The following is a 21,629-nucleotide window of genomic DNA, read 5'->3' on the forward strand; positions in this document are numbered from 1 at the left end:
CCCTCGTGCCTGTATGTCCTTGTGTGTCCATGCATCCCCAACCGTGAGCCCCAGCCCCAAGCCTGAGATCCTCTTTCCTATCTAGAAACTGGGACCCAACACTCTGGCACTATTGGGAAGATCTTAGCAGTACTGTAGAGGGGTGATGGGGGGGGGGGCTAGTCAGTAGCAGATGCTCCTTTTCCGGTCGCTGCCAGCATCTTGTTGAGACAGCAATCACACACACACACCCCAGCTGTCCCCTCTGTGCCCTGGACCAGACCTTCTTGCCCTCAAGCCAAGCACACCCTCTTCCCTTTCCCAGGGCTGCCAAGGTGTTTCTCTGGAGCTAGGCCAGCTCCTGCTGTCCAATGTGTCTGGGCCTGGCATTTGTCCCAGACTGTGAGCACAGGTTACCTGGCTGGCAGTCTGTGGGCACAGGTTACCTAACTGGCAGAGACACTGTTCCAGCTATTTCTGAAAAACCTGGCACAAAACTAGTTCAGTGTAGCTAGGCATGAGAGACAGCCACACCCCTCCCAGTTGTCCAGACCTTGAGCGACCCATAGAATGAGTTTTAGTGGTGCCCTCCCTTTTTGGTGGTGCCCATTTGACAGATGCAAAACCAGGACTCACATGCTAGAGGGACTTGCCTCAGGATTACAGGGAACAAATGACAGGGAAGGTGCTGCCTGACTTTTGGTCCAGAGCGCTTTCCTGTGTGCCTCATAATTCATGGGGTGAGGCATAGGTACTCCCCAGAACCCAGTGTCTGGCCATGTGAGGAAAGGGCAAGAAGAGGAGACACAGCTCCTGTCCTCAGATAGCCCAGGTGTCATGCCAAGCATCACTTATTGAAATGCACATTAAATAATAACATGGAAAATAAAGAATGAACATGTGCCCATCACCTTAAATTCTGCCTTTCTGATATAGGTCTCATCCTCATTCAATCATTTATTCATTCATCAAATATTACCTTGGAAACCATGCTCTGGGGCCACTGTTCTGTAGTTAAGGTGCTCCTAATGTAGTGGGAGAGATAGACATGGTTTCAATATGTGAGAAATCCAGGATGGCTTCCCAGAGGAGGTTTTGTTCAAGCTGGGGGTTGGTGGAGTGGGATTGCAGCAGCGGGTGGAGCAGGTTTCCCAGACAGAAGAAGGAGTATGCCCAAAATCACTGGGGTGGGGAGCATTTGGAGAACCTCAGGAGCCTGCTGTGATGCTTAGGTGTGAGAGTGAGCATGGCTAGGGGATGAGTGAAGGAGGCCTGAATGTTAAATTTTATTGTTCAGACAAAGGTCACATATTCATTCCTTTAATGCAGGGGTAGTCAACCTTTTTATACCTACCGCCCACTTTTGTATCTCTGTTAGTAGTAAAATTTTCTAACCGCCCACCACTTCTACAGTAATGGTGATTTATAAAGTAGGGAAGTAACTTTACTTTATAAAATTTATAAAGCAGAGTTACAGTAAGTTAAAGCATATAATAATAATTACTTACCAAGTACTTTATGTCGGATTTTCGCTGTTTTGCAGAATAAATCTTTATAAAACAACTTACTATAGTTAAATCTATCTTTTTATGTATATTTTGGTTGCTCCGCTACTGCCCACCATGAAAGCTGGAACGCCCACTAGTGGGCGGTAGGGACCAGGTTGACTACCAGTGCTTTAATGAAAATGAATTAATGAGCCCTGGTCAGATAGCTCAGTTGGTTAGGACATTGTCTGGAAGTGCAGCAGTTCCCAGTTCAATCCCTGGTCAGGGCACATACAGGATCAATGTTCCTGTGTCTAACTCTCTTTCTCTCTCCCTTCCTCTCATGATAAAATCAGTAAATTTTATTTTTATTTTTTAAATTTATTTATTTATTTATTTATTTTTTTTCCATTTTTCTGAAGCTGGAAACGGGGAGAGACAGTCAGGCAGACTCCCGCATGCGCCCGACCGGGATCCACCCGGCACGCCCACCAGGGGCGACGCTCTGCCCACCAGGGGGCGATGCTCTGCCCATCCTGGGCGTCGCCATATTGCGACCAGAGCCACTCTAGCGCCTGAGGCAGAGGCCACAGAGCCATCCCCAGCGCCCGGGCCATCTCTGCTCCAATGGAGCCTTGGCTGCGGGAGGGGAAGAGAGAGACAGAGAGGAAAGCGCGGCGGAGGGGTGGAGAAGCAAATGGGCGCTTCTCCTGTGTGCCCTGGCCGGTTAAATTTATTTTTTATTTTATTTTATTTATTCATTTTAGAGAGGAGAGAGAGGGAGAGAGAGAGAGACAGAGAGAGAGAGAGAGAGAGAGAGAGGAGAGAGAGAGACGAGGGAGGAACTGGAAGCATCAACTTCCATATGTGCCTTGACCAGGCAAGCCCAGGGTTTCGAACCGGCGACCTCAGCATTTCCAGGTCGACGCTTTATCCACTGAGCCACCACAAGTCAGGCAAATTTTAAAAGATTTATTGGTTTTAGAGAGAAGAGAGAGAGAAAGGATGGGGGGGTGGAAAGCATCAACTTGCTTCTTGTATGTGCCTTGACTGGGCAAGTCCAGGGTTTCGAACCAGCGACCTCAGCATTTCCAGATCAACGCTTTATCCACTGCGCCACCACAGATCAGGCCAAGCCCAGGATCTTGAACCAGTGTATTCAGCATTCCAGGTGGAAAAATTTTTTTTAATGTATTAATTGAGCATTTACTACATGCTGGTTGTTCTAGATGTTGGGGACGTGGCAGAAAACAAGAAAGACAAAAATCCTTGTCCTCATAGAGTCCACATTCTAGTAGAGGAAAAATATGATAAACAAACAAAAAACCAAATACACTGAGGTCTCTGATTGAAAACCCTGGGTTTTCCTGGTCAAGGTACATATGAGAGTTAATGCTTCTCGCTCCTCCCCCCTTATCTTTCTCTCTCTCCTCTCTAAAATGAATAAATAATTTATTTTGTTTTATTTTATTTTTTTACAGAGAGTCAGAGAGAGAGATAGATAGGGACAGACAGACAGGAATGGAGAGAGATGAGAAGCATCAATCATTAGTTTTTCATTGCGACACCTTAGTTGTTCATTGATTGCTTTCTCATATGTGCCTTGACCGCGGGCCTTCAGCAGACCGAGTAACCCCTTGCTCAAGCCAGCGACCTTGGGTCCAAGCTGGTGAGCTTTCCTTAAACCAGATGGGTCCGTGCTCAAGCTGGCAACCTTGGGGTTTGAACCTGGGTCCTCTGCACCCCAGTCTGACGCTCTATCCACTGTGCCACCGCCTGGTCAGGCATAAAAAAAAAATCTTAGAAACAAAAACCAACTTTCTATTTTTTTTTTTTTTACAGAGACAGAGAGAGGGATAGATAGGGACAGACAGACAGGAATGGAGAGATGAGAAGCATCAATCATCAGGTTTTCGTTGCGACACCTTAGTTGTTCATTGATTGCTTTCTCATATGTGCCTTGACCGTGGGCCTTCAGCAGTCTGAGTAACCCCTTGCTCGAGCCAGTGACCTTGGGTCCAAGCTGGTGAGCTTTTGCTTAAACCAGATGAACCCGTGCTCAAGCTGGCAACTTCGGGATCTCGAATCTGGGTCCATCCACTGCGCCACCGCCTGGTCAGGCATGAAAAAAATCTTAAAAACAAAAACCAACTTTCTAAAAAGAACAAATAACATATATAATGGTGATAAAGTACTATGGAGAAGATAAACTAGGAAAGAAGGGGTAAAGGGTGCTGGGTTTGAGGCAGGCATTCCAATTTTAAATAAAACAGTCAAAGAGGCCTGAGAGGGTGGCATTTGAGTAAATGTGAGGGAGTGGGCCATGTGTGTCTTTGGCAAAAAGCATTCTGGGCAGAGGGAACATCAAGTGCAATGACCATGAGTAGGGAGCATGTTGGAGAAACAACAAGAAGGCAAAGATGATGCCTGGAGCATAGTAGGTGAGAAAGTGCTCAGAAAAGCTAAAGTCAAAGAAGTTGAGGAAGGGGTCTTGTAAGTGATTGCATCCTTTGGCATTTTTTTTTTTTTTTTTTTAAACAAGAAACAGACAGGAATGGAGAGAGATGAGAAGCATCAATTGCATCACTTTAGTTAATTGTTCACTGATTGCTTCTCATACATGAGTTGAGAGGGGGGACTCAAGCCAAGCCGATGACAAGCCAACAACCTTGGACTCCAACCAACGACCATGGGGTCATATCTGTAATCCCATGCTCAAGCTGATGACCCTGCGCTCAAGGTGGTGAGCCCCTGCTCAAGCCTGGACCTTGGGGTTTCGAACCTGTTACCTCAGCATCCCAGGTTGACACTCCATCCACTGCACCACCACCGACCAGGCAGTGTAGGATGGGAGCCGCAGGAGGGTTTTGAGCTGAGGAGGGACACGATCCATCTTGGGCTTTAACAGGATTATTCTGATCCATCTTGGGCTTTAACAGGATTATTCTGACTGATGGGTGGAGAAAAGACTGAAGGGCCATAGAGGAAGCAGAGACATCATTTAGGAAGTGGTTGCAATATTGCAGGTAGTTGGCACAAAAGGATGGCAGTGGTAGTGGTGAGAAGTGGTCATATTCTGGATATTTTAAAAAATTTTAAGATGGCCTGACCTGTGGTGGCGCAGCGGATAAAGCGTCAACCTGGAAACACTGAGGTTGCCGGTTCAAAACCCTGGCTTGCCTGGTCAAGGCACATATGGGAGTTGATGCTTCTTGCTCCTCCCCCCTCTCTCTCTCTCTCTCTCTCTCTCTCTATCTCTATCTCTCCCCCTCCTCTCTAAAATGAATAAATAAAAAAAACATTAAAAAAAAAATAAAAAATAAAAAATTTTAAGATATTATTTATTGATTTTAGAGTGAGGAGAGAGAGAGAAAGGGTGGGGGTAGGAGCAGGAAGCATCAACACCTAGTAGTAGTTACTTCTCATATGTACCTTGACTGAGGAAGCCCGGGGTTTTGAACTGGCGACCTTAGCATTCCAAGTTGACGCTTGTCCACTGCGCCATCACAGGTCAGGTTATTCTGGATACATTTTAAAGGTAGAGCCAACTGAGAGAGAGGATTCAAGGATGACTGGAGTCAAGGGTTTTGACCTGAACACTTGAGAAAATATTGCGTTTGCAAAGGTGGAGGAAGAACTGGAGGAGGAGCAGGTTGAAGGTGTGGGTAAATCAGGATTTGGGGTCTGGACCTATTAAGTTTGAGTTGTACATTAGACTTCCCAATAGGGAGAACAAGTAGGCCATTGCCCACATGAGTCTGGAATTCCTGGGAGAAGTCCAGGCAGGAAGGGGCTAGCATGAAAGTTTCTCAAAGCAAGGAAAGAGGCCCCCCTGTGGCAGCCTGGAGGATAGCTAGCTGTAGCAGGTTGCTGTGATATTCAGGACAGAGACTAGAGAGACCAGAGACCATGACTGTCTGAATAAAAGCAGGAAGAAAAGAAAAAAAGAGAAAAAAGCAGGACCCTTTGGGTTGCAGAAAAGTGTCAAAGGCACTTCAAAGGTTTATTTAATATTACTAACCTTATTTCAATAATTAAAAAAAATATGGAGCCTGACTTGTGGTAGCACAATGGATAAAGCATTGACTTGGAACACTGAGGTCCCTAGTTTGAAATCCCGGGCTTGCTCTGTTAAGGCAAATATAAGAAGCAACTACTATGAGTTGATGCTTCCAATTCTTCCCCTCCTTCTCTGCTCTTCTCTAAAAGCAACAAATAAAATCTTTTTTTTTTTTTTTTTGTATTTTTCTGAAGCTGGAAATGGGGAGAGACAGTCAGACAGACTCCCGCATGCGCCCGACCAGGATCCACCCGGCACGCCCACCAGGGGGCGACGCTCTGCCCACCAGGGGGTGATGCTCTGCCCCTCCAGGGCGTTGCTCTGTCACGACCAGAGCCACTCTAGTGCCTGGGGCAGAGGCCAAGGAGCCATCCCCAGCGCCCGGGCCATCTTTGCTCCAATGGAGCCTTGGCTGCGGGAGGGGAAGAGAGAGACAGAGAGGAAGGGGAGGGAGAGGGGTGGAGAAGCAGATGGGCGCTTCTCCTGTGTGCCCTGGCTAGGAATCGAACCCGGGACTTATGTACGCCAGGCCGATGCTCTACCACTGAGCTAACCGGCCAGGGCCAACAAATAAAATCTTTTAAAAATATATAGTAATATGTCCATTGTAAAACATGAAAATGACGACAGATATTATGAACTAGAGGCAATAGGCCTTGGTGACTGATTGTGTGCAGATGAGGGCAGAATTGGTGCTTAAGAGGAGGAAGAGATTGAGGGTGGGGAAGGCTTCAGACCAGATGCATAGCCCTGACATCTAGAAAGACAAGTAGATGGTTGATGAGGAGTTGGTGTGGAATACCAGCTGGAGACTTGGGAGGCAGAAGTATTTTAGTTTGGTGTGGAGATGGAAGTTGTATGCCACAGTCCAGGGAGCGTGTGTGTGTATGTGTATGTCTATGGAAGAAGAAACAAGGGCTCAAGGTGGAACTGGAATACTCCCTGATAGGTGAGGGACGGGCAGACAGAGGAGCCAGAACATGGCAGAGGCTAAAACGGACACTGCTGCACAAGATGCCATTGGACCCCAGAGCAGCCAACTTCCTGTGATCAGGGACCACTTCACAGAGGAGGCAGGGCATTTGATTTGGGATTTAAAGGATGAATAGAGGAAGATCAGATGGAGAATAGCACTTAGTGCTGTCATAGCACTTCTTGTCCTGTGTGGATATAGTTTGTGACGGGTGTCTGTCCCCTCATTAGATGAAGGGAAGCAACCGGATCAGTTCTCACTGATTCCCCAAGGCTGGCACAAAAAGTGTATTTGAGGAGTAAGTGGCAAACACCCTCTGGAATGAACAGTGTTCCCACAGAGGAGCACTGAGAGAAAAGCTGGGCATTTGAAAGCAACCAAGGCCCCTGGATCTCTATCCCATAGGCTGCAGGGCTGAGGCAGCCCCTAGCCCACTGGATCCCTGATATTGGCTACTGCTGCCATCTGCTGGACAAGGCTGGTGTCGCCTTGCCGATTCCATCACAGCTCAGCACCCCTGTGTCCAGGTTGGGATGGCAGTCACGACCTGCCTTTCAGAATACCCTTGGGATGGTGGGAGAAACACCTTGACAGTGACAAGACAATGATGGGGAAGTACAGGTTGTAGGGATCTGGAGGAGAAAGAGGAGACAGCTTGTGTAGGATTCAGGAACAGAAATGTCCCTGGGTCAGAATCATAGGGGGTGTGGAGCAGGAAGGGGCATCCCTTGGCCAGGGAAAGTGTGTGTGTGTGTGTGTGTGTTTGACATCCTCCCGTCGTTGCTTTTCTGTTGTTTTCTGACAGGCTTACTCCCTCTTTCTCCTCTTCTGGTAAGTCTGGCCCTGAGCCCATCAAAGTGCTGGCCACTGTGTAACCTGACCATGACCTTATCAGTGTGGCCCTCCATGAGTCCACAGAAGAGGATGATGAGGCTCAGGGATTAAACACAAACACAATCATGAGGGTTGCGAGACACACTTTGTAAGCTACCCAGCCCTGCACATTCCAGCTATTTTGACCACAAAGCCCCACTGGCAGCTCCCTTTCCCCCTCTGGCTTCCCCCACCCAATCGACCATAGCCTGTAACCATCTTCCCCGAGACCCGGGCTCAGCCACCCTAGGGGAGCTGGGGAAGAAGGCGATGTGGGCAGTGGAAAGCTGGGATGAGTCCCAGTGCTCAGTGTGTGATGTTTGAGGAAGAGCTTTGTGATGGAATTCACTATATGCCTGAATATAAATAAGGTCATTCCCTCTTTTTCCCAGTGATAAGGTTAAAATTTTTTTTTTGGCCCAATATTCTAATATAAACATTTAGAGATGCAAATGAGATAAGCTCATCTTATCTCATTACTTATCTTTATTAAAATATTTTAAGTTACTTACTTTTTAGAATAACTATTTTGAAACAAATTCTGTTCTATTTTTGTGGTTTGTGAAAGTGTTTATTCAAACCCTTCATTTCTGTCTTTCATTGTCATATGTCATATGTTTTCTCTAGCATCTCCTTTGACTTTCCTGTACAGTTTTCTTGAACATGACACCTTCACTTGCACTTGGAAATACAGCACTTTTTAAATTCATGAATGAGTCTACTGCTGGAAATATTATTCCAAGTCATGAGAATGGTTGTTTTTCATGTAAGTGTTATTTTGGGGAATATTTTATTTATTGATTTTAGAGATAGGAGAGAGAGAGAGAGAAGGGGTGAGGAGTGGGAAGCATCAACTTGTACTAGTTGCTTTTCCTATATGCCTTGACTGGGCAAGCTATGGGTTTCAAATCCACTGTGCCACCACAGGTTAGGTCTAAGTGATGTTTTTTTTTTAATTTTAATTTAATTTAATTTATTTACAGAAACAGAGTCAGAGAGAGGAATAGATAAAAACAGACAGACAGGAACGGAGAGAGATGAGAAGCATCAATTATTAGTTTTTTGTTGCGACACCTTAGTTGTTCATTGATTGCTTTCTCATATGTGCCTTGACCGCAGGCCTTCAGCAGACCACGTAACCCCCTGCTCAAGCCAGCGACCTTGGGTCCAAGCTGGTGAGCTTTGCTCAAACCAGATGAGCCCGCGCTCAAGCTGGCAACCTCGGGGTTTCGAACCTGAGTCTTCTGCTTCCCAGTCCGATGCTCTAGCCACTGCAACCCCGCCTGGTCAGGCCTAAGTAATGTTTTGTTTTTGTTTTTTTTTACAGAGACAGAGAGTCAGAGGGAGGGATAGACAGGGACAGACAGACAGGAACAGAGAGATGAGAAGCATCAATCATTAGTTTTTCGTTGTGACACCTTAGTTGTTCATTGCTTGCTTTCTCATATGTGCCTTGACCGTGGGGCTACAGCTGACCGAGTAACCCCTTGCTCAAGCCAGCGACCTTGGGTCCAAGCTTGTGATCTTTGCTCAAACCAGATGAGCTCGCGCTCAAGCTGGTGACGTCGGGGTCTCGAACCTGGGTCCTCTGCATCCCAGTCTGATGCTCTATCCACTGCGCCACCGCCTGGTCAGGCCTAAGTGATGTTTTAATATTTGTGATTGCCTGGCCTGTGGTGGCAAAATGGATAAAGCATTGACCTGAAATGCTGAGGTCACCGGTTCAAATCCCTGGGCTTGCCCAGTCAAGGCACATATGACAAGCAATCAATGAACACCTAGTGAAGCAACTATGAGTTGATACTTCTCACCCCCCCAACACTTTTCCTCTCTCTGTAAAACTAATAAAATCTTTAAAAAAAATTGTGATCATGCCCTGCCGGTTGGCTCAGTGGTAGAGAGTTGGCCTGGAGTGCAGAAGTCCTGGGTTTGATTCCCGGCCAGGGCACACAGGAGAAGCGCCCATCTGCTTCTCCACCCCTCCCCCTCTCCTTCCTCTCTGTCTCTCTCTTCTCCTCCCGCAGCGAGGCTCCATTGGAGCAAAGATGGCCTGGGCACTGGGGATGGCTCCTTGGCCTCTGCCTCAGGCGCTAGAGTGGCTCTGGTCGCAACAGAACGACGCCCCGGAGGGGCAGAGCATCGCCCCCTGGTGGGCAGAGCGTAGCCCCTGGTGGGCATGCCGGGTGGATCCCGGTCGGGCGCATGCAGGAGTCTGACTGTCTCTCCCCGTTTCCAGCTTCAGGAAAAAAAAAATAAATAAATAAAATTGTGATCATTAACGTAGTACCAGATTATGTAAAATAGCAGGCTCCAGGTCCTTCCTCTCTTTCTCCCTGCTCAATTTTTCTCCACAGCACTTCTTACTGATATACTTGGCCATTTGTTTATTATTTATCTCCCCTCATTAGAATGTGAACTCTGGCCCTGGCTGGTTGGCTCAGTGGTAGAGCGTTGGCCTGGTGTGCGGAAGTCTCAGGTTCGATTCCTGGCCAGGGCACACAGGAGAAGCGCTCATCTGCTTCTCCACCCCTCCCCCTCTCCTTCCTCTCTCTCTCTTCCCCTCCCGCAGCCAAGGCTCCACTGGAGCAAAGATGGCCCGGGCGCTGGGGATGGCTCCATGGCCTCTGCCTCAGGCGCTAGAATGGCTCGTTGCAACAGAGTGACGCCCCAGATGGGCAGAGCATTGCCCCCTGGTGGGCGTGCTGGGTGGATCCCGGTTGGGCGCATACAGGAGTCTGTCTGACTGTCTCCCAGTTTCCGACTTCAGAAAAATACAAAAAAAAAAAAATGTGAACTCTGTGATGTTAGGGAATTATGTCTGTCTTTCCGGTTTATGTCCATCACCTGGAAACACGCCTGGAACATAGTAGGTGCTCAATAAATATTTGTGGAATGCATAATGAGTGACTGTAAAGCTCTTAGAAAGGTTTGACACCTCAGTGGCAGCCAGGGCCATACATGAGGAAGGCATGGGAATGGGGTGGGAAGGCAGCCCTGCAGGAGCTGAGCTCATGTGAGAAGGGCATTTAAGTTGGAGAAAGCCATATTTTTGGTGGGTGATTAGCTACATACAGGGAGATTGAACAAATTATGAAATATATTGAAGACAATTAGGGCAAGTGGGTAAAATATGGAAAGAGGGAAAGCTGGATGATCCAACAGCAATCCCTGTGCTGTTGGATTGGAATTTAAGCTCAAAATGTAAACTTTTCCATATATGTAAATTGTATTAGTTAAGGTTCTCCAGAGAATCAGACAAATATTATAAATATGGAGAAATTTATTATGTGAAATTGACTCACAGATTACCGAGGCTGAGAAGTCCCACAATCTGCCACGGGTAAGAAGGAGACTTGGAAAGTTGTTGGTGTAGTTCCAGTCTGAGTACAAAGGCCTGAGATCCAGGAACACTGATGACCAGTTCCAGGCAGGAGAAAACCAGTATGCCACCTCAAGTGGTCAGGAAGAGAGAATTCAACCCTCTTCTGCCTTTTCGTTCTATTTTTTTTTTTTTAGCCTGACCAGGTGGTGGCGCAGTGGATAGAGTGTTGGACTGGGACACAGGACCTAAGTTCGAAACCCTGAGGTCATTGGCTTGCGCATGGGCTCATCCGCGTTGAGCACAGGCTTACCAGCTTGAGTGGGGTCGCTGGCTTGAATGTGGGATCATGGACATGACCCCATTTTGGCTGGCTTGAACCCAAAGGTCACTGGCTTGAAGCCCAAGATTGCTGGCTTGAGCAAGGGGTCACTTGCTCTGTTGTAGCCCCCCCCACACACACCTGGTCAAGGCATATATGAGAAAGCAATCAATGAACAACTAAGGTACCTCAATGAAGAATTGATGCATCTCATCACCCTGACCTGTGGTGGTGCAGTGGATAAAGCATTGACCTGGAATGCTGAGGTCACTGGTTTGAAACCCTGGGCTTGCCTGGTCAAGGCACATATGGGAGTTGATGCTTCCTGTTCCCCCCCCCTTTTTTTCCCTCTCTAAAAATGAATAAATAAAATCTAAAAAGTTTTTAAAATTGACACTTTTCATCTCTCTCCCTTCCGTCTGCCTGTCCCTATCTGTCCCTCTGTCTGTCACCAAAAAATTAAAATTTGTGATGGATGCTGAACATCAATGGATGCTAAAACCTATGAGTGGCTCTCTCTCCTCTCTCTCCCTCTCTGTCTCTCTCTCCTCTCTAAAAAAAATAAATAAATAAAATAAATAAAAATTAATTAAAAAAAAAAAAAAAAGAAAAAAGGCCTGACCTGTGGTGGCGCAGTGGATAAAGCGTCGACCTGGAAATGCTGAGGTCGCTGGTTCGAAACCCTGGGCTTGCCTGGTCAAGGCACATATGGGAGTTGATGCTTCCAGCTCCTCCCCTTCTCTCTCTGTCTCTCTCTCCTCTCTCTCCCTGTCTCTCTAAAAAAAAAAAAAAAAAAAAAAAAAAAAAAAAAAAAAAAAGAATAAATAAAAATTAATTAAAATCTATGAGTGGAAGTGGGATGAAGAAAAGGAAGTGTCAACATCTCAAAGTATGGCCTGACCTGTGGTGGCGCAGTGGATAAAGTGTTGACCTGAAAATGCTGAGGTCGCCAGTTCGAAACCCTGGGCTTCCCTGGTCAAGGCACATATGGGAGTTGATGCTTCCAGCTCCTCCCCCCTTCTCTCTTCTCTGTCTCTCTCTCTCCCCCTCTCTCTCCTCTCTAAAAATGAATAAAAAAACAAACATCTCAAAGTACCTCCTTCCCTAACACTTATTAATCACTATCAATTAACATTAATACCATCAGTCAGCCTGACCAGGCGGTGGTACAGTGGATAGAGCGTCAAACTGGGATGCAGAGGACCCAGGTTCGAGACCCCAAGGTCGCCAGCTTGAGCGTGGGCTCATCTGGTTTGAGCAAAAAAGTTCAGCAGCTTGGACCCAAGGTTGCTGGCTCAAGCAAGGGGTTACTCGGTCTGCTGAAGGCCCATGGTCAAGGCACATATGAGAAAGCAATCAATGAACAACTAAGGTGTCACAATGCGCAACAAAAAACTAATGATTGATGCTGCTCATCTCTCTGTTCCTGTCTGTCCCTGTCTATCCTTCACTCTGACTCTCTCTCTCTCTATAAAATAAGTAAATAAATTAAATTAAAAAACAAAACAAAACACAAAGGACAAAAATATGATCCTAACAATAGATGCAGGAAATGCATTTGATAAGATACAATATTCATTTGTTTAAAACACTTAATAAAATGGATATAGAAGGAAAGTACCCCAAGATACAAAAAAACAAAACAAAAAAACTGAGGTATTGCAACGAAAAACTGATGATTGATGCTTCTCATCTCTCTCTCCGTTCCTGTCTGTCTCTGACTCTCTCTCTGTCCCTGTAAAAAAAAAAACCCAAAAAATCCCCCCAAAACCCATCAGTCATGGTTCCAAATGATATTGGATGAGAACACTGCCTCATTTCTGTGATCGTCCCAAAATGTGTAACAGTGGTCTAATCAAGAGAAAGGATTGGACAAACCCAGGTCGAAGGATGATCTAAAATAACTTTCCTATAGTTTTTAAAAAGAACTTCCTTGTAATCTTCAAATATGTCAAGGCCATGAAACTCAAACAAATTGTTCTAGATAGAGGGAGACTAGAGAGATGTGACAACTGGGTACAATGCTTGATACCATGTTTTTTTTGTTACCCTAAAAGGATATTTTTCTGGACATCAAAGAATAGTTTGAAATTGATTCCAAATAAAGTCGAAATAAAAAACATGCCTGGCAGTGTTAGCCTTTCCCCTGGCTGATTGCTGGCTGGCTGCAGAATTCATTTTGGTCAAGCTCCTGTGGGGCCCCCTTTGACTAACTGGGGGTGAAGAGCCTTTGTGCTCCCACTGCCTCTGGTCCCCTAACACCTTTTTCTGATTATATCCATGCTCCACTTTTGTTAGCCCTGGAGGTCCCTGAGAGCAGGGGTCCTGTCTGGCTCATACATAAGAGCAACCTCCTGAAACACACAGAATCTCAACAAAAGGGGTGTTACATTAGGGGGCACAGCCCAACCCTAACCTCTGCCTGGGGTTCAACCAAAGAAACTGTCTAGTCTGGCTGGTGGAGAAGTACCTGAGTAGGGCCTATGGACAGCCACGAGTCCTGTCTGCAGGGGACTTCCTGGGGGGTCTTGGAGGAACTATTTACAGCTGAGTTGAGGATCTAATCTTCAAGCTGTAACCTTACTGAAGAGGTCTCTTAATGGAAAAAATTTCTTTACACCTTTGATGTCACTGATGTGCTCAATAATCTGAGAGGAGTGGTACACCAAGACCCCTCCAGAGCACAGCAGACCCACCATGCTCAAGGATCAGAATGGTGGAAATACTGGAGGAATAAAGAGCAATGTTGCTAAGAATAGAATGTGCCAGGAATGGTTCAACTTTTTCCTTCTGTTTTCTGCTGAGGTGAGGTTATAGTTGTATGTGTGGAAATGCCATTCAAGATACCAAGATGCGGCCCTGGCCGGTTGGCTCAGTGGTAGAGCGTTGGCCTGGCGTGCAGAAGTCCCGGGTTCAATTCCCGGCCAGGGCACACAGGAGAAGCGCCCATCTGCTTCTCCACCCCTCCCCCTCTCCTTCCTCTCTGTCTCTCTCTTCCCCTCCCGCAGCGAGGCTCCATTGGAGCAAAGATGGCCCGGGCGCTGGGGATGGCTCTGTGGCCTCTGCCTCAGGCGCTAGAGTGGCTCTGGTCGCAACAGAGCGACGCCCCGGAGGGGCAGAGCGTTGCCCCTGGTGGGCATGCCGGGTGGATCCCGGTCGGGCGCATGCGGGAGTCTGTCTGACTGTTTCTCCCCGTTTCCAGCTTCAGAAAAATACAAAAAAAAAGAAAAAAAAAATACCAAGATGCCAGCCCTTCAAGTTGGGGGCGGGGGTACCTATCTCTCAGCATTCGAGTAGCCCTGGCTCTGTCCAGCCTTTCTCATTTCCTGATGTGGGTAGAGTGCCCCCTTGGGGTAAGGAAAGCAAATGAGGATCCCAGCCTGGCTGGAGGGTTCTAGAATCTGGGGGTGAGGTGGGGGGCAGAGATCTGGCAGGCCTGCCTGCTTGCCTGGGGTGGAGCCTAACAGGGAGTGCCTGGCCAGGAAGGGAGGGCAAAGTGCCATGTCCTCTACCCACCCCACCCAACTGACAAGAGTTCCTGTCACCAGGCCACCCTCTCTGTCTGGGGCCCTTAAGGGGGTAAGTATTCTCCTCAACCCACTTTGTCTCGGTCCTGGGCTCAGGTGAGAACACCTTTTCCCCTTGGGGGTCCAAACATGGTGCTTTCTCTGCTTACCCTTAGGCCAGGCACAGGCCACACCTGCTACCCCCCACCAGGGCATGAATTCCCCTGCCCTACTTTCACAAGTCCACAAGCCTGGGGCACTGAGGGGCAGGTACAAAATGTTTCAGACCCTGCCTCTCTTGGTATCAGCATCAGGCCCCAGGACCAGGGCAGAAAGACCCAGAGTGGGGCACCTCATATAGGCCAGCCCACGATCACTGTTCCTTCTTCTACCACTCTACAACAGAGCCCAGAATCCTAAGTGACTAGAGCACTGGGGGACATCCAGACCGAGCCCTCGCTGGACCAAGTCCTCCAGGAACGGGATGAAGCCATTGCCAAGTGAGAGGCCGCTGGGGGTTGCAGGGGCAGTGGGTGGCTCACCCTCAGGACTCTGTCCTGCTAGAAGAGGGGATGGGCAAGTCAGATATTCCTAGAAGAAAAGCCATACAAAAATAACCACCCTGTCATAAGACAGGGGCTGTGGCCATACTTGCCCACTCCCAGGGCCCAGCATCACATCTGTAGGTCCTAGGCCTCAGGCTCTTCTCCCTGCTACCTGCAGGAAGCAGGCAGTGGAGGCTGAGCTGGACACATGCAAAGCCAAGTTACGAGTTGTGGAGGCCCAGTTGCTGGAGGTCCTGGAGGAGAAACTGAGACTGAAGCAGGAGTTGGAGGCCTGGGAGGTAGAGTGGAAATGCCAGTGGGCCTGGGAGGAAAGGGGAGATGGCCCCGGCTCTGCCCCTGAAACTGCTCTCTGCCCCCAGGAGGACGTGCAGCAGCTGGTGAGGCAGCGGGTCGAGAGTCAGCTGCAGAGAGAGTCCAGAGGCACACTGAGAGCCTCCACGGCCCCCGGAGCAGCCAGGGCCCCATGGATCCGATTCCCCCGGGGTCGGTGGAGGCGCTGGTGGTGAGAGAACTCAGCCCAGAACCTTGAGAGCTGTCTTTATTCATTAAAACTTGAAGTCCGTCCACCTTTGCACATCATGCCCTCGTAGTGACCACCTGAACCCCTCCGTGCAGAAGCACGGAGCAGGCCACAGGGCCTCGAAGCCTGGGGTTTCAAATACGACCCTTCTCCCCAGCAACTCTTAGGCCAGGAAGCCTCGGATGGCAGCCATGAAGTCCTGTGGACGGTCAGCATGAATCCAGTGGCCAGCATTAGGCACGGTCTGCGTCTGGGCCCGAGGGAAGAGTCGCTTAATCTCAGCATGGTGGCTGGGGCTGTCCGTTGAAGAGAAGGCCGCCAAAAAGGGGTGAAAGTGGGAAGATGGTTAGAAAAGAGAAGTGAAGGCAGAGCAGGAAAGATGAAGAGCCACATGCCCCGTGGTGTTTCCAAGCTCTCAGGAGCTCCCTGCCCACACTCAAGCACCCACCCCCCGCACTGCAAGGCAGGGGACTGGATAAGTAAGGTATGCCCCACCTACCACCCAGACTGGCTTACTGCACGAAATCAGAGTTTCCACCAAGGAGGAAGAGGGTTGGCCCAGGATAGGATTCTTGTCGTGGTGGGAAGGCCAAGATTTTGTCCACATGCTGGGCCAACGCATCCAAGTTCACCCTCCATACAAAGCGCCCATCTGCCTCCACCAGGTTAGTGAGAAGGAACTGCCGCACAGCCATGTCCTACGAGGGGCGCAGTTGGGGGGCTCTCTGTGAGGCCTGGGAAGCCACTCTTCCCTTGACAGGTTTCAACCAGCACTATTTGGGGACTTGAGGATATCACCTGGATAAGAGAGCTGAGCTGTTTATCCACCAGTTTGCGGGCACAGGAGCGGGGTACCTCATCCGGGATGTTTATGGCCCTCATGGCTGCCATGTAGGCTGGAAAGTCCGAGACGGATGTAGTCTCCACTGGGCTAATGTCCACAGCAACCAGACGCTCCACCAGCTCTGGCTGTGGGAGAGAACTGGACTGGAGACCAGCCGTAGGGCATGCACAGTAAGTTGCAGGCAGAGTCCCTTATCCTGAACTTGACCATCCGAGGCTCCTTTGGGTGTCAGGTTGCCTGCTGGACCCTCAGGATCTAATACTGGATGGGAGGAAGCCCCAGATTGGAACAGCTCACCCTTTGTAATGCCAGCAGCATAGCTGTCTTGCCTCCCATGCTGTGGCCAATGAGGACACAGGGCACTAAGCCCAGTTGGGGCAGGAGGTCCTGAAGGTCCTGGCTCATGGCCTCATAGCTCATGTCCGGGCTGTGGGGGCTGTCACCATGATTCCGAGCATCCACTGTCAGCACCTGGAGAGTGGAGTGAGGGGGGCAGCACTGGCATCCACATTCAGGGCATGGACAGCCAAAGGCCTGGAAGACCTACAGGTTGAAGGGATGGAGAAACTGGAGAGATTCTGAAGAAGAAGAAGGGCCCAGATGGTAAGAGGGCCCAGTTCCCAGACCTAAGTGGCCCAGATGAAGAACCTGGGGTCAATGACACAGAAGAGAAGGCCAAGGAGTGTAACCACATCTCTGAAGGCCTGGCCTGGTGGGTTGACAACCCCAGAGAAAGCAAACACCAAGAATTTCCGACAGCTGAAGCACAGAAAGATGTATTGCTATAAGCGGGGATAAGTAGTACCCTGTCATCCCTGGTGAACAAGCAAGGGGCTGGCCCCCTTAGTGAGAATAGGGCTATTTAGGCAATGAACAGCGGAGCCTAGCTCATTTTGGAGCATTTAGATGGAGATAGGCTGGCTGGATGGAGAGAATGAATGGGGTCCATCAGGACCTGGGTCTGCCCTACGGACTCCATCTTTAGAAGGTCAACCTGTCTGTCCTTTCGTTTCCGCTCAGGCGGAGCAGTGAGGGCAGAGTAGCTGGCCCCGCCTCAGCCTCAGCCCTGATCCCGCCCACCGATCCCGCCTCCTGCGGGATCCCGCCTCCCTCGGAAACTCACCCTCCGGCCTGTCTGCTGGGCCAGAGCCTTAGCGATAGAGTTGAAGTTTGTTTTGCAGCCGAAAAGCCCATGCAGAAAGACGAGGGCCGGGCGGGCCGCCTCCCCATCCAGAAGCTTGTAGGAAAGCGGCAACGGTCTGGAGGAAGGAGCAAGGATAAGGGGTGATACTGAGCCTGCTGGGGAAGAAATTTGGTGGAACGGCCTGGGAGGAGGCAGGTCCAAGCGAAGAAGGTGGGACTGTCGGCGCCGGACCGGAGGAGGGTGGTTAAACGACAACCTCCCACCGGGCGCCCTTGGCTGACCTTGGCTCGGCTCCGCCTCGGCCGCTGCTGCTGGGTGCGACAGGCAGCCTGGACAAGCTGGTTCTGGAGGGCTCGAGACCCCCATACGGGAGCCTCCAGGCGCGGGTCCAACTGAGCATGCCCGGGTGCCCGGGAGCGGCACGTGTTTCGCAAGCACGTCCTGTAGCCTAGCTCGCTTTCTGCTTTTGCTGAGCCCCGCCCAGTTCCCACTGGAGCTCCGCCCTCTGCCCGCCCGGTATCGCGGAGTTCCCCGCCTTCGTTCACGATTCCTTACGAAATCCCAGGGAACAGTCTGCCCCTCCAGCTTCGACCCCTGCGCCAATACAAATCCCGAAGGCGGCAGCACCGCCCCTGGCCACGCCCTGAGCAGGACTACCGGAAGACCTGGCTCTGTCCGGCGCAGAGTCCTTGCGACGAGTCTGGGCCCTCCAGTCTGGGTATCCGGCCCCAGCTGTTCTGGGTCCTGGTTTTTTTTTTTTTTTTTGTTTTTTTTTTCCTGAAGCTGGAAACGGGGAGAGACAGTCAGACTCCCGCATGCGCCCGACCAGGATCCACCCGGCACGCCCACCAGGGGCGGTGCTCTGCCCACGGGGGGGGGGGGGTGCTCTGCCCCTCCGGGGCGTCGCTCTGCCGCGACCAGAACCACTCTAGCGCCTGGGACAGAGGCCAAGGAGCCATCCCCAGCGCCTGGCCATCTTTGCTCCAATGGAGCCTTGGCTGCGGGAGGGGAAGAGAGAGACAGAGAGGAAGGAGGGGGTGGGGGTGGAGAAGCAAATGGGCGCTTCTCCTGTGTGCCCTGGCCGGGAATCGAACCCGGGTCCCCCGCACGCCAGGCCGACGCTCTACCGCTGAGCCAACCGGCCAGGGCCTGGTCCTGGGTTTTGATGCCTGCTCTAGGCAGCCGCGGGGCTGTAGGCAAGCCAGGGAGGCGCTGCCTTGATCCGCGTCCGACGCCGCGTCTGGTACGCTCCTCTCGCCTCACGCACGGCCTTGGGTGCGTGCTGTACTTTCTGTGCCGCTAGGGGGCGCCCGCGGGAGGCACCTGGAATGGCTCCCTTAGAGCTCAGCCTGGAGGCGCGGCGCTCTACAGCGCGGGGGTGGGATGGGGGGCGTGGTAGGGGTGGTGGTGAGGGGCTGGGGGGTGAGGGGCAGGGGCGAGGTTGCCCAGAGAGGCCTAAAGGAGTACCTCTTACACATCCTGAAGTCGTGAACTATATAGAAAGAGCTAGGAAGGACCCTAGAGGTTATCTTTAACCATCTCCCATCCCCACTCTTTACAGATAGGGAAACTGAGGCAAACTGGAACCTCTGGTCTGCCATTCATAATGCGAGTCAAAATGTAAGGCCAGGGTCAAACCCTGGCCAGATGTTTGTACTGGTGGGGGCATCTGAGTTGAAATGGCTCAGATCTACTCCCTATTTCTCCCGCCCCCCCTTTACCAGTAGAGAAATAAACAGCCCTCCCACCCCAGAACTCAGCACATCCCACAGAGAATTGACTACCTTTGGAACTCTGACCCGCTGCCATCTTCTCTCCTCAGTCTGGGGTAGAGATGGTGGTGGTGATATTGTCTCAGGTCTCAGCTGGCTTCCACTGCAGTCTACCCTTCAGCAGTTGCAAGAATGGCTGCTCTTTCTACATCATTCTGCTCAGAAACCTCCAGGGACTCCCCATCCCTAAAGGTGAAAGTTGAAACTTCATCACTGTATCCTAAGCCTCCCCCAGTGTGATCTTACCTACATTTCTATCCATGCTCCCCATTCTCTTACTCCCCAGTGAGGCACCCTGAGAACTACACTGCATACTTCCCTTTAGGTTCCCCTACTGGGATGCTGTGCCTGCCATCCAGATGGCCAGTTCCGGAGTTCAAGATAACTGTCACCTCCTCCTCAAGCCTTCCCAGATTTCCCTGGTTGAAATTAGTCTCCTCCACCCTATGTTCTCAAAGCATTTGTCAGCATCTACTATGCAGTATTATACAATAGAATTGGCCTTCTCTCTGCCATAAACTGGGAGCTACTGGAGGACCAGAACCATGTTTTGTTCATCCGGTGCTAAGTGCAACAGTAATTTTACTGAATGATCATGGGGGAGATTCAGTGCAGTAGCCGAGGCTTAGGTGAAGGTTCAGCTGGTGGCTGGGTCTGTGTCCCCTCCAGAGGATAACATCTGGGCTAGCATCTGGGTTACTGTCCTTTCTCACCCTCTGCAGGGCCAGCAGGATAGAGTCAGGACCAGTAGGAGGCATTCTTACTCTAAGGCTTACTAAGGACCATAACTAATAAGATGGCTCCCACCATTGAATCAACCTAAGGACTGGCAGGTGTTTTAATCTGAGAAGGGCTTTGAAGTCACTGGGGATTCTACACACACCAGGTGGTGTTATCATTTATTACCAGCAGAATCATTAGGGGAGTGATGAGGACATCTGAGTCCTGAATGGGAGCTGGTCCAAGGCCAGAAGGGGTCCTCAGAGAGTGGATCAAGCAGTTTTCTCTAGAGTTGGGAAAAGAGGAAGGGAGTTCATTTAACGTTGGTGATTCAGCTAGGTATTTATCAGAGTACCTTCTGGCCCCCATGTCGGCCTGTCTGGCCTGACCCAGGACCCTGACATCAGCCCCAGCCAGAGCCCTGGGTCTAAGGGCAGACACAACCTTGAGAACCTCCAGCCCTGTCATGTGGCTGATTATGGTGGGGTCAACAAGCAGAAAAACCAGTCAGCTTGAGGTTTTCCCACCTGGGAAGGACACTGGGGAAGGGGCAACCTGGAATTGCCCACCCCAACCCCAGTTTCTTAGGGACAGGACGGTGGACTCACTATTGGTGAGGGTCTCCCTCTTGGGGAGGTGAGTGGGTATTAGGTTGCTGGAGGGGAGGCCTTCTGAGCCCCTGATATGCTGAGGTGATGGGGGTGGGGAACAGTTCGGAATAACTTGGTACCTCTGAGGTCTATTCTACACTCTGCGTCCTTGTTCCTAATAGTCCTGGCCTCCCTTGTGAGGTGGAAGGATGTTCTCATCCTCATTTCACTGATGTGAAAATGGAGAGGCAGAGCCTGACCTGTGGTGGTGCAGTGGGATAAAGCATTGACCTGGAACACTGAGGTTGCCGGTTCGAAACCTTGGGCTTGCCTGGTCAAGGCACATATGGGAGTTGATGCTTCCTGCTCCTCCCCCTTCTCTCTTTCTCTTCCCTCTCTCTAAAAATCAATCAATAAAATATAAAAAATATATAATAGCCCTGGCCGGTTGGCTCAGCGGTAGAGCGTCGGCCTAGCGTGCGGAGGACCCGGGTTCGATTCCCGGCCAGGGCACATAGGAGAAGCGCCCATTTGCTTCTCCACCCCTCCGCCGCGCTTTCCTCTCTGTCTCTCTCTTCCCCTCCCGCAGCCGAGGCTCCATTGGAGCAAAGATGGCCCGGGCGCTGGGGATGGCTCTGTGGCCTCTGCCCCAGGCGCTAGAGTGGCTCTGGTCGCAATATGGCGACGCCCAGGATGGGCAGAGCATCGCCCCCTGGGGGGCAGAGCACCGCCCCTGGTGGGCGTGCCGGGTGGATCCCGGTCGGGCGCATGCGGGAGTCTGTCTGACTGTCTCTCCCTGTTTCCAGCTTCAGAAAAATGAAAAGAAAAAAAAAAAAAAAAAAAAAATATATATATATATATATATATATAATAAAAAAAATGGAGAGGCAGAGAGGTAACCCAGCTCCATTTACTAAGCCTGTGTGTGTGTGTCACAGTCCTAATTCTTTCCCA

The 21,629-nt window shown here is 50.2% G+C and overlaps 1 protein-coding gene and 1 long non-coding RNA gene across 5 annotated transcripts; one reads left to right on the forward strand and one right to left on the reverse strand.

Moving 5' to 3' along the window:
• Positions 1-14,441: 14,441 nt before the first annotated feature.
• Positions 14,442-15,649, forward strand: LOC136334411 (uncharacterized). The gene is made up of 4 exons (XR_010731152.1): positions 14,442-14,592; positions 14,925-15,019; positions 15,243-15,363; positions 15,445-15,649. It is a non-coding gene; the product is annotated as an uncharacterized lncRNA (long non-coding RNA).
• On the reverse strand, positions 15,606-18,378 carry ABHD11 (abhydrolase domain containing 11). Of its 4 annotated transcripts, none has more exons than XM_066274545.1 (6): positions 17,875-18,378; positions 17,573-17,708; positions 16,747-16,992; positions 16,404-16,592; positions 16,122-16,303; positions 15,606-15,901 (listed from the first exon to the last, which is right to left on the reverse strand). In XM_066274545.1, exons 1-6 carry the CDS (start codon positions 17,991-17,993, stop codon positions 15,769-15,771), a joined length of 1,005 nt encoding a protein of 334 aa, XP_066130642.1. In that variant the 5' UTR covers positions 17,994-18,378; the 3' UTR covers positions 15,606-15,768. The 4 variants fall into 4 exon arrangements, with proteins under 4 accessions (XP_066130642.1, XP_066130644.1, XP_066130645.1 ...); XM_066274547.1 differs by having other exon boundaries at positions 16,404-16,574; positions 17,875-18,369; XM_066274548.1 differs by having other exon boundaries at positions 16,747-16,920; positions 17,875-18,361.
• Positions 18,379-21,629: the final 3,251 nt, after the last annotated feature.

This window comes from Saccopteryx bilineata, chromosome 4 (assembly GCF_036850765.1).
Source record: "Saccopteryx bilineata isolate mSacBil1 chromosome 4, mSacBil1_pri_phased_curated, whole genome shotgun sequence".
In the NCBI taxonomy this organism is placed as follows: Eukaryota; Metazoa; Chordata; class Mammalia; order Chiroptera; family Emballonuridae; genus Saccopteryx; species Saccopteryx bilineata.